General features: G+C 37.7%; 1 protein-coding gene across 1 annotated transcript; it reads right to left on the bottom strand.

Moving 5' to 3' along the window:
* Window positions 1–117: 117 nt before the first annotated feature.
* Window positions 118–4,401, bottom strand: gadd45gip1 (growth arrest and DNA-damage-inducible, gamma interacting protein 1). The gene is made up of 2 exons (XM_067422507.1): window positions 3,998–4,401; window positions 118–576 (listed from the first exon to the last, which is right to left on the bottom strand). The coding sequence occupies exons 1-2, from the start codon at window positions 4,369–4,371 to the stop codon at window positions 285–287; spliced, it is 666 nt and encodes a 221-aa protein (XP_067278608.1). The 5' UTR covers window positions 4,372–4,401; the 3' UTR covers window positions 118–284.
* Between the last annotated feature and the right edge of the window lie 8,071 nt (window positions 4,402–12,472).

Here is a 12,472-nt window from a genome sequence, read left to right on the forward strand (position 1 = left end):
TACTGTATGAATAAATCAATTTTCCATCTGCTTTTTTAATGCATAAGCTAAACTAAAAAGTATGTTTTTTTTTACTTAAAATATAACAGAATTATGTTATCAAATTTAATAATGAAGTTCTTTGAATATCACAGTGTTTATTTTTTGATGTCAGTTTATTCTGAATTGTTTCAGTGACTGATTTTCATTAAACAACAATAACCACAATGACATGTACAAAGAAACCAATTTTACAATATAGTCCAGTAGCACTGTATAAAAGTCCTTATCCTCTGCCATGAGGGTTACTGGCTGGATTCAGCTGTCGCTGTGGGCAAGCCCTGCTCTTCCTCTCTCTTCCTGCGCTTCAGAAGTTTCCTCTTCTTCTTCTCCTCCTTCTCTATTTCAGCAACCATCTCTTTGAATTTGATGCTGCGGGGGTCCAGCGCATAGCCAAAGCGCTCTCTCGCCTCGGCCAGCAGTTTGTCCCGCTTTATTTTCTCCTCTCTTTGTTTCTGTTTAATCTCCTTTTTCTGCTTTTTCCAGTCTGCGACCATCTTGGGCATTTTGGCCATGTTTGCAGCAATTGTCTTTTCTCTGTGTTGAAATAAAGTGAAAAGCGCATTAAAGCGGTGTAAAAACTAATAGCTATGATCAGGTGATGACCGTTGCATGTAATAGTTTTAGTGAGGAAAAGAACTACTGACCCATGGAATGATTCTAAATTTAGAAAATGCTCAAGAGTAAATGACTGGATCATTATTGCAGTGATATGATGCTTCTAGCATGTTATATGTTTGGCAACAGTTCTTCTAACCTTAACTCTTGATTGAGTGTGTAGTTTTAACTGTTAAACACCTATGTAGGAAGATGCATCATGGCCATATTTCAGGATGACAATGTCAAGAGGCATTTATCAGGCATGAAGAATCATTTTCACACATGAATTTCACACTTAAATTCATTGAAAGTCTTTGGGATGTACTGGAGAAGACTTTACAGAGTGCTGGACTCTTGCATTGTCAAGGCATGATCTTGACCAAACATTGATGCACCTTATGATTGAAAAATACAACATTTTTTTCCATCACGAGGTCACTGTGACCTGAAATATGGCCATGATGCATCTTCCTACATGGTTGTTTAGGAAAATTAAAAGCTACACACTCCATCAATTAGGGTAAGAAGAACTGTTGCCAAACATATGACATGCTAGAAACGTAAAAATCACTGCAGTAATGATCCAATCATTAAAACATTTACCTATTTATATCCAAAATACAATTTATTTATTTGGCCAGATAGTGTATTGTATATGAATGTGTGCTATTTCTGATTCATTAAAAACTGCAGGTAAACATCTAGAAGAATAACAAATAACAGTTCTAAAAAGTAAAGCCATAGCGTCTTGTTCGCCCCCCCAGGTGGCTGGATGCGGTATATGTCATAAACCCCATCCTCTCCATGTGATACAACTTTGTTTGATAAAATGTAAGAGTTCGGTTTTAGTTATATTTGATGCTATAAAAATGGGGGTGACACGTCACAATTGAGCGAGGTTGTCAGGCACCTGACGGACAGCTTTACCTTTAATTTCCATATTCACAAAAAGTTGTTGATTAGCGAGACCCTCCACTTTGTGTTCACTAGTGCGCAGACTTGGTGTGTTCAAATCAAGCCGTAAAGATCATATTTGAGTTGAACGCGCATGAACGCCACCACAAAGTCGTAAATACCAGTGGAAGTTGGGGATTTTCTTTAAGACCCGATCTGTATGAGTTAATGGCGTGTCAATGAGAAACAGCAGAATCAATGGATGCAACGTCTGTAGTTGAATATAACAGGGATTTAGCAGCAATGCTGTTCTTTACAATAAAGTAAGCTAGCATTGTAATGTAACAATTAGCCAATACAATACCTAATTTCTTTAACAATCGCTCCAGCAGCTGTGCTCCGCTCCACAACACTCGGTCCTGCTATGCTTTACACTATAGTCACGTTAATAACCGCATGCATGAACGTGATTTCTGCACAAGTCCTATTTTCCACCGGCTGTGAGGTGAAGACCACGGGCCTGTACCATGAAGCTGGTTTAGCTGGCTAGCCTGATTTGTTTAAGCTTAGTTTGTGCCAATCCTGGGTTTTAGGTACCATTAAAGTGGTTTGGCTTTTAGCTGTGTTCATCGCCATAGTAACTTATGCTCCACGGCTAACCTGCTCCAGGGCAGGTTATGTTCTGGATTAAAGATCTCAAACTGAAATTGGGCCAATCAGCTGTGAGTAAAGTGACACACCTCTGATGCAGTAAAGCCACTCCCCCTGTTTCTGCTCCAAATTAAAGGTCATTACATAGCAAATGGTTTTTAAAGACTAAAGCGTCTTGCTTTTAACAATGCTTATTTATAATAATATTAATTTTGAATGATTTAGTTATAATTTATGTAATTATTATACCTTAAATCAATTACACATTTATCATTTTAGTTAATCAATCATTAATAGGCACTTTGTTAAAATTAATACATAAGTCATATAAATAACATCACCTGCATAAAGTCATATGGACAAAGTTTTAAAATCAATAAATAAAAATAGCCTATAAAAAAAAAAGATGCTCACTGAGCTTAAATGTTTAATTTTCTCTATATCAACTAAACTAACTTCATAACGTTTACTTGCATTGACTTATACAATTTTTTCTTAAAGTTGTCCTCTTTCATAGACAGCTTTTCTTCTTGCTGTGTATTTTTTTTTATTTTTTATTCTTAATATTTTTCAATCATGCAATATTCTGCAGAAGAGAGAAATTAATCTCACTGATTGTCTCGCGAGAAGTGAATCTCAGTTCCACAGCGTGTGATTGGCTGTTCACTGCTGATGTCACAGCTAAACTCCTGAAGTCAGGATCAAAGCCTGAGTTGACAAAGAAAGCTGATGATCAGCATCATGGGACCAACAAAGCCTTAATACAATGGTTTGGTTTTGTCAACTCGAAACTAATCCTTTAACCCTGAGTTTGTTAAACTACCATCATGGTACAGGCCCCACATGTCCCAAGATGCTGCGCTCAAACTTTGCGTCATCAAAATACGCATTTGTTTTAATTAGGCGACCTCTAGTGGATGGAAAGTTGGATAGTGCACCTTTAAAAGAAGGTAGCGCTACAACGCCATTTTGCTCCGACCAGAGACTTGATGCTGTAATGATGCTGTAAACAAGACCTTGTAAATACCAACAACCCAGGAGGACTTGAACACACCATATGACCCAAGATGTCAGTGTAATATTTGGACACTGGTGACTTCACGTTACTACAATGAAAGAGAGTGAAGGTGCATTCTTTTAATTTGCAGTCTATGCCTCGCACTTTCAATGATTTTCAATTTTGGGTGAACTGCTCCTTTAAGAACAACTGCCGCATGAAAGCAAATTGTGTCTTAACGAATAACATAAATAAAGAATAAGAATGTTTCCATCTTAAACAGGAAAAACTAAACAAATACAAAATAATAAAATGTATTGTAATATGTACCTAGATTTAATTTGTTTAATTTGATCGGACATGACACACACGGGAACCAATTAAGTTAAGCGTGACGTGAGGAGGGGTCCTAACCGTCAAACTTGAATTTTGTCACTGAAAAACGGTTTCAATCTCGGTATGCAAGCACAAAGCTAAATCCTAAACGGGTTCAGAAGATTTCAGAAGTCATTTTCTTTTCCCAGCATAGTCAACCGGCACACAACTAACGTTATAACGTAAATAATACGATTATTACTTTAAGGTTATGGAGTTTGACAGAACCAGTCCCTATCCACTTTCTCAGCATGGGAAAACCGAAGCTCGGGTATTGTAAGAAACACGCCTCACAAGACTTTGTAACCACGTTAAGGTGAGTAACGTGAATTACAAAAAAATTAATTGTGGCCTGAATCGTTTATCAATGAATATGTGGAGTTGGTTGTTGAATATTGTTGACTGCAAACATGCGATAGAGACTAGTAAGGTTCACTTCACCTCTCCATCCGCTTCTGCGCCTTCTCCTTCTCTTTGGCCGCGATGTTTTCCAGCATCACCTCGATCGGAGGGTGCCACTCTCTCTCCTCGGCCATCAGCTCCTCTAGCCGGGCGTGAGAGGGCCAGAGTTTGGCCGGGTCAACCCCAGACGCGCGTCCATAACGGCCGAACAGTCTGCGCTCATACTTCTCAGTCTTCTGCCAGTCGGGTGTCTTCTCGCTCTCTTTGTCTGGTATGTAGGGGTTCTTTATATTCAACCGGAGGGGTCTAGGGTTATAGTTCGCGATCTGCTGGACTACAGCCGGTATACAGGAGTTGAATTTACTAACGCTTAAGAATAAGGCTGTCCTCCTGCATAGCATGGAGGCCGCCATGTTTGATGACAACCCAGTGACCTCTGACGTCATATAGACGCGTGGTGCTGACGTCTTTACGCCCTCTGCTGGTGTAAATGAAAGTGTCAAAAAGGATGTACACTAGTTGGAGCCCCTTTTGCCTTTTAATTCATCGTGGAATATAGTCAGCAAGGTGCTGGAAACATTCCTTTATTGTCTTTGTCATGTAAAAAAACAAAAACAAAGCAGGAACCAAGTTGTTTCAAACCTAGCTATATAAATGTCTTTGTTTTGTGGAACATAAATGAAGGTTGTTTGAAGAATGTTGGTAAACAGGCAGTTAACGGTAGCCATTGACTTCCATAGTAGAGGGGGAAACCTATGTCTACCCATATTTGCTTTAAAATATCTTTTTGTGTTCAACAGAACAAAAGAAACTCATTCAGGTTTGGAACAACTTGAGAGCGAGTAAATGATGACAGAATCATTTTTGGGCGAATCCCTTTAATGAGAAACACATTTAAATGCATTGGTTTTCAGCTTGAGTGTTTGTTGGTATTGTGGGACTGATGAGTCTTCTCTGTTTCTCCACCCTCGCTCCTCCCTGATCATTTTCGTTTAGAGTTTAATCATCACCCCAGGGGGCCTTTAACAATGCTATTTCAATCCTCAAAGGTTTTGTGGGTCCTAAATGGTGGACTCTTAAATCTTTTCCGGTAGTTTAGCGGCACAGTGGGATCCTATTGTTGGAAATAAAGGTCTTAAATGGATCTGGTCCGCTGGTATTGTTTATCACAGAGTCCGGACCGTACTATGAAAAACAAAGATGATGGCTGATTTTAAATCTCTTGGAGCCGTTTTGGCCACATTGCATATTTATTTAATTGAATTACTTTAAAGAAAGAAGAACAATAGAACACATATTATGAAGGACTAATTATAGAAATGTGTAAGTACAAAAAGAATATAAACAGATAAAACATGAAAGGATAGATAGATAGATAGATAGATAGATAGATAGATAGATATAATAGGCTACATATGATAGGCCTTTTTATTGCATTCTCTACAATGAATATTTCCATATGAATCACTAAATAAGCAGATAAAGGAACTTTGCTTGAATATTAATATCAGTCACTTTAATTATGTATTTTAATGCTATGATCTTAATCCGGTAAATCAAGCAATAGTGAAAGTTTATAAGGTTAAGCTTTATAGACTACGATCGAGTTTATTTTACAAACACACTGAGAGTTTCTGTCCTCACGTAATTTACTGATGAATGGATGAATTATCATGTTTGAAGAGTCTTAAGGGGGCTTAGATTTTTCCCTGAGTGTTTCTTTCACCCACAGGGCTGCATGTGGTCTACTTCTGTTCTTATTAATGGTCCGTGCCAGCTTCAGTGAGCAGATGAGCAGAAACTCTGCTTTGAATTTCTGGAACGCAGCATGGGAGGGTTGGATTATTAACCAGCAAACACTCTGAGGAAGAAAAAGGCCTTTGTTTTAAATGCTCCAGCCCTCCCTCTCTATCACAAACCCCTCCTCTCTTTCCGCTACTCTTCTTTTAGTTTTGATTTCTTTTCAAAAATGTAAAGATGGGACAAACAAGCAGCTTTAGAATGCGGCTCTTGGAGAGACAGATGTCAGAGCTTTTGTGTGGAGACGAGCGCATCATTATAACTCAAAAGTTCCCATGGCGGGGGGTTGAGGAGGGTTTGAGAGGGGTCCGCAGTGTGCCATGCGTGACACAGGACTTAATTTAGACACCGGTGATCGGTGCCAACTGAGAGGCTTTAAAGACACGACCGTCTGAGAAAATCAGGTCTGCTGGCATTAATGCCAGGACTTTATCATGTAATGATATATAATAATAAAAAGCTGTGGCAAGTGTCACAAGTAGGCCTGCTGTCACACAAATGGTACATTTGCTCAGCAATTCAAAAAACCTTAAGTAATAAACTTTTATAAATAAAATGTTTTATTTTATTAATCAATGTACAATATGATGGATGGATGGATATTTTGTTATTGTTGTTTGACATTTTAAGACCTAATGCATTGATCCCATTGACACGCATTCGGTTTCTTTCCCTGACTGACATCGTTCACTTAAAGCATAAGTGACTGGGTTTGCATGAATACTCATCAAAACAGCCATTTTGACATAACTGTGTGTGTATTTGACAGTTTGAGTGTAACAAGACACAAAACAGAACTGAAGGGATCACACACTTTCAGAGAGTTTCGGTGTGTGTGTCAGACAGCGCAAGACTGCAAGGAGTTGTTGTTAGTTGTGTGTGTTTAATAACTCTTTTTAACATCAAGCAAGTCACATAAGTTACAGTAGTCGTGTGCCCAGTCTATTCTCTGCTATACGCATTGGTCTAAAACGTACACTTTTCACAATATTTAATTAAAATCATTCAAGTATTGTGTGCTGTTGCGATATGTACATTTGCGTTATTTCGATAATTTTGATATATTGCACAGCCCTCATAGATACCAAATAATTTAAAATACTCTTAAATTAATTTAGAGAGACTAAAGGCCTGTTTGCACCAAGGACGATAGCTTTAAAGATAACTATATAAGCATCCACACCAGACGATATCGCTCTGTTCAGTCTACGTGTGTATTTGTGTGTCACTTTAAATGCTCATTAGAGTTCATTACAGCAGGATTGGATGATGGATTTTGTTTTTATCATTCATCACCTGAAAAAAAAGGTTCTGAAAGTGACTCCAACAACATAATTTTTCTATATCGTTATCGCTGTGTTAATATTGAGTAAAATGTTTAGACCGATATCTTTATCGTTATCTTATAGTTATTGTCCTTGGTGTGAATGGGCCTTAACTCTTTAAAACAATTCATCGTGTAACTGATTCCAAGCAGTGTAACTAAACACCTTTTTATCCATATTTATACAAACTTTCGGGATGTTCTTGTGAACGGAGACCATAAGTCTTTACAGCTTTTTGAACGGTATGCTTCGGTAAATAAGAGGGAAGCAAACCCAGGATAGTTATAAAGATTGTCAGTGTATTTTCCAAGCTCTCTGTGTGAAAGGAGCTATGGATAGATGGACAGTAAAGATGGACAGATAGATGGAGAAAATGAATATATCTTTACACAAAAGATTTTAATCTTTTTTTTATTGATATCACACCACAAATGCCTTCAATTGGGCTTAACTTGTACTGATCCGTCCTTGAATATTCCCAGTGATACCTTTAGCAACAGGCGCAGGACAGGACATCATTGTTATTTGGCATGTCTAGACATGAAAGGTCAGCTATATAGGTACTATGGATGGGATTGTTCTCTTGTGAGTTCATCCAAAGAAACCATCCATATGGCCTTATGATTAAATATTTACAGGCCAAGCCATTTCCAACCAACTCATGAGAAATTCATGGAGCTCTTGCATTATGGGATGTTTCTATTCCTGTTCACTGCTGTTTCCCCCTCCCACAATAACTGGAGAACAACCCAGGGAATTTCCAGATGTCAACTGAGTAAACATGATGATCTCTCATGCTTTTAATGTGCACACAATGACCTGTAATACGTACATTTGTTCACTGATCACGTTTAAATCATTCATTCATTTAGCAGTTGCTTTTTCAATGCAGCATACAAATGAGAGGAAAAAAAAAAAAATATATATATATAAATATATATATATATATATATATATATATATATATATATATATATATATATATATATATATATATATAGTTATGGTATATTATCGTACATCATTTCACAGCTGAATTGAACACTTCACAATAAGTTCTCATTTGTTAACATTAGTTAATGCATTGTGTTACTGAGCAATATATTCGTACAGTATTTATTAACCTAATATAAGACCTTACAGCTCACAGTGCATCTCAGAGCAAATGAGAATCATGAGGTCAAAGGAACTGCCTGAAGATTTCAGAGATAGAATTCTGGCCAGGCACAGATCTGGCCAAGGTGAGCCTCTCCTCAGTGCAAGACACATGAAGGTTTGCTTAAAACAAAACACCTAAAGGACTCCAGGATGGTAAGAAATAAGATTCTCTGGTCTGATGAGACCAAGATAGAACTTTTTAGCATTATTTTTAAGCAGTATGTATGGAGAAAAATATCACCTGTCCAATACAGTCCCAGCAGTGAAGCATGGTGGTGGCAGCATCATGCTGTGGGGTGCTTTTCAGCTGCAGGGACAGGATGATTGGCTGCAATTGAGGGAAAGATAAATGCGGCCAAGTACAGGATATCCTGGAAAATCTTCTCCAGAGTGCTCAACACCTGCATCTCTGAGATGGAGCACTCTGGAGAGACCTGAAAATGGCTGTCCACCAATATTTACCACCCAACCTGACAGAACTGGAGAGGATCTTAGAAGGAGGAATAGCAGAGGATCCCCAAATCCAGATGTGAAAAACTTGTTGCATCTTTCTCAAAAAGACTCATGGCTGTATTACATCAAAAGAGTGATTCTACTAAATACTGCACAGTCTGAATACTTAGGATCATGTGATGTTTCAGTTTTCCTTTTGTAATAAATCTGCAAAAATGTCAACAATTCTATGTTTTTCTGTCAATCTGGGGTGCTGTGTGTACATTAATGATTTTAGCAAATGGTTGCAATATAACAAAGTGAAAAATGTAAAGGGGTCTGAATACTTTCCGTGCATATACTTTACTTTTACTTATCATTATTAAATTAATGTTCTACTAAAACATGCTGGATCAATTTTATAGACAGGGCTTAGATTAAGGCATGATTTGGCTGTAGTTCAATTGTGGTATTAAAGTAGCTTTAATAACGTGTGCAAGAAAAAAGAAAAAAAAAACATCTTGAGACAAAACAATGACAAGATTTTAAGCAAGTTTCTTTAAAACAGCTCAAACATGCATTTTAGTCTGGGGCTAGGGTTATAATGTTATGGTGTTAGGGTAGCAACCCAGGGTTTTTTTAGCTCTTCCATTGCATTTCACTCACAACTAGCTGTTTAGTATGGAAAATTTTAGTATGGAATGGCTCGTTTCTGCCACTTAAAAAAGACATGCTCTAGTAAATCCTAATTATGACACACTAAGTCATAAATATTATTAAAATTATAAAAAGTTTAAATTATGTGCTTAAAGTTGAAATATGTCATACTCTCAAAATTAGGACGTAAAATAGTGAAATAATGGCATACTAAGTAAAAGTTATAGCATGTTAAAATGATGACAAAATCATAATTTTTATCATAATTTTGCCTTTTTAAGTCATAATTATTAAAATTGTGTGTGTGGCGGAATTGTGCTTACTTAGTTTACAATTTGCGCAAATCTCTTTATATATATATATATATATATATATATATATATATATATATATATATATATATATATATATATATATATTCTCTCTATATATACTTGTTATGTAGGTGTTTTAGGGTTGAAATGATATATTACTGGCTCGTAATGACTCATCTTTCTGGAAATAAACATTCAAGCTGAGCATGTGCATTTTGGGCCACAGGATCTCTTATACTGCATCTGTTGGCACAGAACTGCGTACTGCACATGGAATATATGGCACGGTAGTGTGCCATTCTGAACGCAGCCATTCTGTTGAGATGTTTGACCGCTCCGTATTAGACAGAAGTAAATATCAGCGGTGCACATGCAGAGTGTGACATTGCTCATGTTCTCATCCTGCAGGCGGATCTGGAAGTCTTCATGTCATTGTTTAAATGATTCCCCTTCACTAAACTGGGAACGAACCCAAGCTAGAAGTACACGTGAAAGCACCTCAGGAGGGGAGCGTGTTCAGCGGGGAGCTTTTCAATAATGGACGTACCACATTGAGCTCCCGTTAATAATGTGTTTCTGTCACCGCGGGAGACAGAAAACCGCATTTCAGAGGCGGACGAGAGAATAATGGGATGCAAAGTTAAGGAAACTTAGTCATAACTCACTATGGCTCCTTTTCAAACATTTTCCGTGTCTTTTGGCTTTGTTTAACAGGCAAAAATAAATAAATAAATAAAGCATGGTGATTTTAGAGCACAGTGGATTGTTAACCCATGAACATCATCATTGAAGCTGTTATTATCGTAAATGTGTTTTCTGATTATAGTGTTTTCACAGATGAAATTATGGATTGAAGCAATTATCCATATGTCAGTGAACATTAGTGTTTATAGACAAGATTGAAAGGAATGTTAAAACTTCGAACATGTTAAGTTTATCTGTGGAAAACTGTTAAAAATTATTTTATTTTGCCCCTTAGTTTGTTTAAACATAAACAATTGTGTTCACGTTGGATGTTTAAAAGCAGAAATGTGATGCTTATTAAATAACTTGCGTTAATTCTTCTAACATGTAATGTGAACTCTACAGTCAAAATCGTCCTTTTAGTGGTGGCGCTACATTTCTAAAACTGAGAAGTCTTTAATGTCAGCCTGTAAGATAGTCAAGTCTCATGATTTGATCTGCCCTTACATGTTGGATTGAAATTGTGGCTAGCAAACAAAAACAATCTCAAGTGTTAAGTTTGATCTTGGCTTTCTTGAAAAGAAAAATGGGAGGAAAAAAGACAATGTGGGTGGAGCATAGACCGTAAAAAAAATATGGACGACTCGACATCATCCGTTTCCGCTTGGCAGATTTGAAGCTTTCAGGCGGCCTTGCACGGCGCGGACATCTTGGGACCGAGTCTGCGCAGTAGCGATTTCGGGACCGGAGTTGCGCAGTAGAGCGCAGGAAGTAGAGCAGGAAGTACAGCCGCGATATCAAAAGCCCGCCCACACTCTCGCAGATGCAGAACAATTAATTATGTTGGTGTGAAATAAACAGTTATGGAAATGTAGAAATTAAAGCTAAAGCTCTAATCTGCTCCCAAAAATTTCGAAAAAAGTCCGTTAGTGCCTCAGTGACAACTTCACTCAGAGAAGCCGTCAGTCTCAGCTGTCAATCATGACGTCACACCCCCCGTTTTTATAGCATCAGATAACTAACTCAAACTAAACTTATTTTAAAAACGAACACCTGAAATGAAATCATCGTGATGATAACTGCCTTCAGTGACATAAACTAACTTTTGGGAAACATTTTTGAAGTGCAATTTTATTATTTAGTTTGCCTCGCGTCCATTAGAAAACACAGAGGGGCGGCTATACTGGGACCGGTCACCGGGGGGCGATCGAGGCCCGAAAGCTTCAGTAAATGAGAGGGAGACTGCAGGCTTGGGGTGGAGCACAAAGTGGTGGTTTGTATAGTTGTCGCACAAATTGCGTCATCAGGTTCTTTGCTCCTACTCGCTTTTGATTTGGCGTTCATCACAGGAGACGTCGCACTGCAGGACTGCACCTCAAAACCTCTGACAACTGTTAGAATTTCGTCTGAGGTCAAATTTGATCACAACAGTCATTTAAACGGCTGTTGGGGAACGTCAAACTAGCGATTAAAGACAAAAGATTTTGGCCCAGGATCCGAGGAATCTTTTAGAAATCGCAAAATTGGTCTCAGATGGCCAAATCAGGGCTAAAATTGTACATTGTGCTTATGGGATTCATATAGGTTTCACTGTGCAAAAATATTAGGTTAATTGATTTTTATCACACTAGATTCATGTTAACATGCAATGTTGAAATCATCTTTCTCTAGACCTTATGAGGCAGAGAAACAAGCCTGCAGCCATCTTTAGAATAAAGGGTTGGATCTTCCGTTTAGCGGTAGCTCTGTATATTTATATGGCATCCCTGTCCAAGTAGCTGGTGAAGCTGGTGAAGTGGATTGACTTATTGTAGTTATCAAGAGCATTCGAAAGTTTGAAGTGGATGTCAAAACAAATGTCTGGGTTGATTTTAAAAAGAGTGGTTTGTTCATAAATCCGTAAGATCTTAACTTCATGCTGTGAAAATACAAATCGGAAGACAGAACACAACGAGAGTGGCGCTGAAAAGGCGCATATATAAAGTCTAGAGATTCCATTATGTGGAATTTTTGTGGTAATGTCACAGATGCAATTCATAGAGCTTAAAATGTATTAAACGGGTGGTTAATTATGATCTCACTTTTTTAATGATACTCACTTTGTTTGAGCATAAACAATATCTACAAAGTTACAACGCTCAAAG

Source organism: Pseudorasbora parva, chromosome 2 (assembly GCF_024679245.1).
Source record: "Pseudorasbora parva isolate DD20220531a chromosome 2, ASM2467924v1, whole genome shotgun sequence".
Classification (NCBI taxonomy): Eukaryota; Metazoa; Chordata; class Actinopteri; order Cypriniformes; family Gobionidae; genus Pseudorasbora; species Pseudorasbora parva.

What these genes read in the sequence shown, in the direction of transcription:
- gadd45gip1 (XM_067422507.1), bottom strand. Translation starts at nt 4,371, where the DNA reads ATGGCGGCCTCCATGCTATGCAGGAGGACAGCCTTATTCTTAAGCGTT. An exon ending in GCGCAGAAGCGGATGGAGAG is followed by an intron (nt 577 to 3,997) that starts GTGAAGTGAACC and finishes ATTTCAACACAG; the next exon opens with AGAAAAGACAATTGCTGCAA.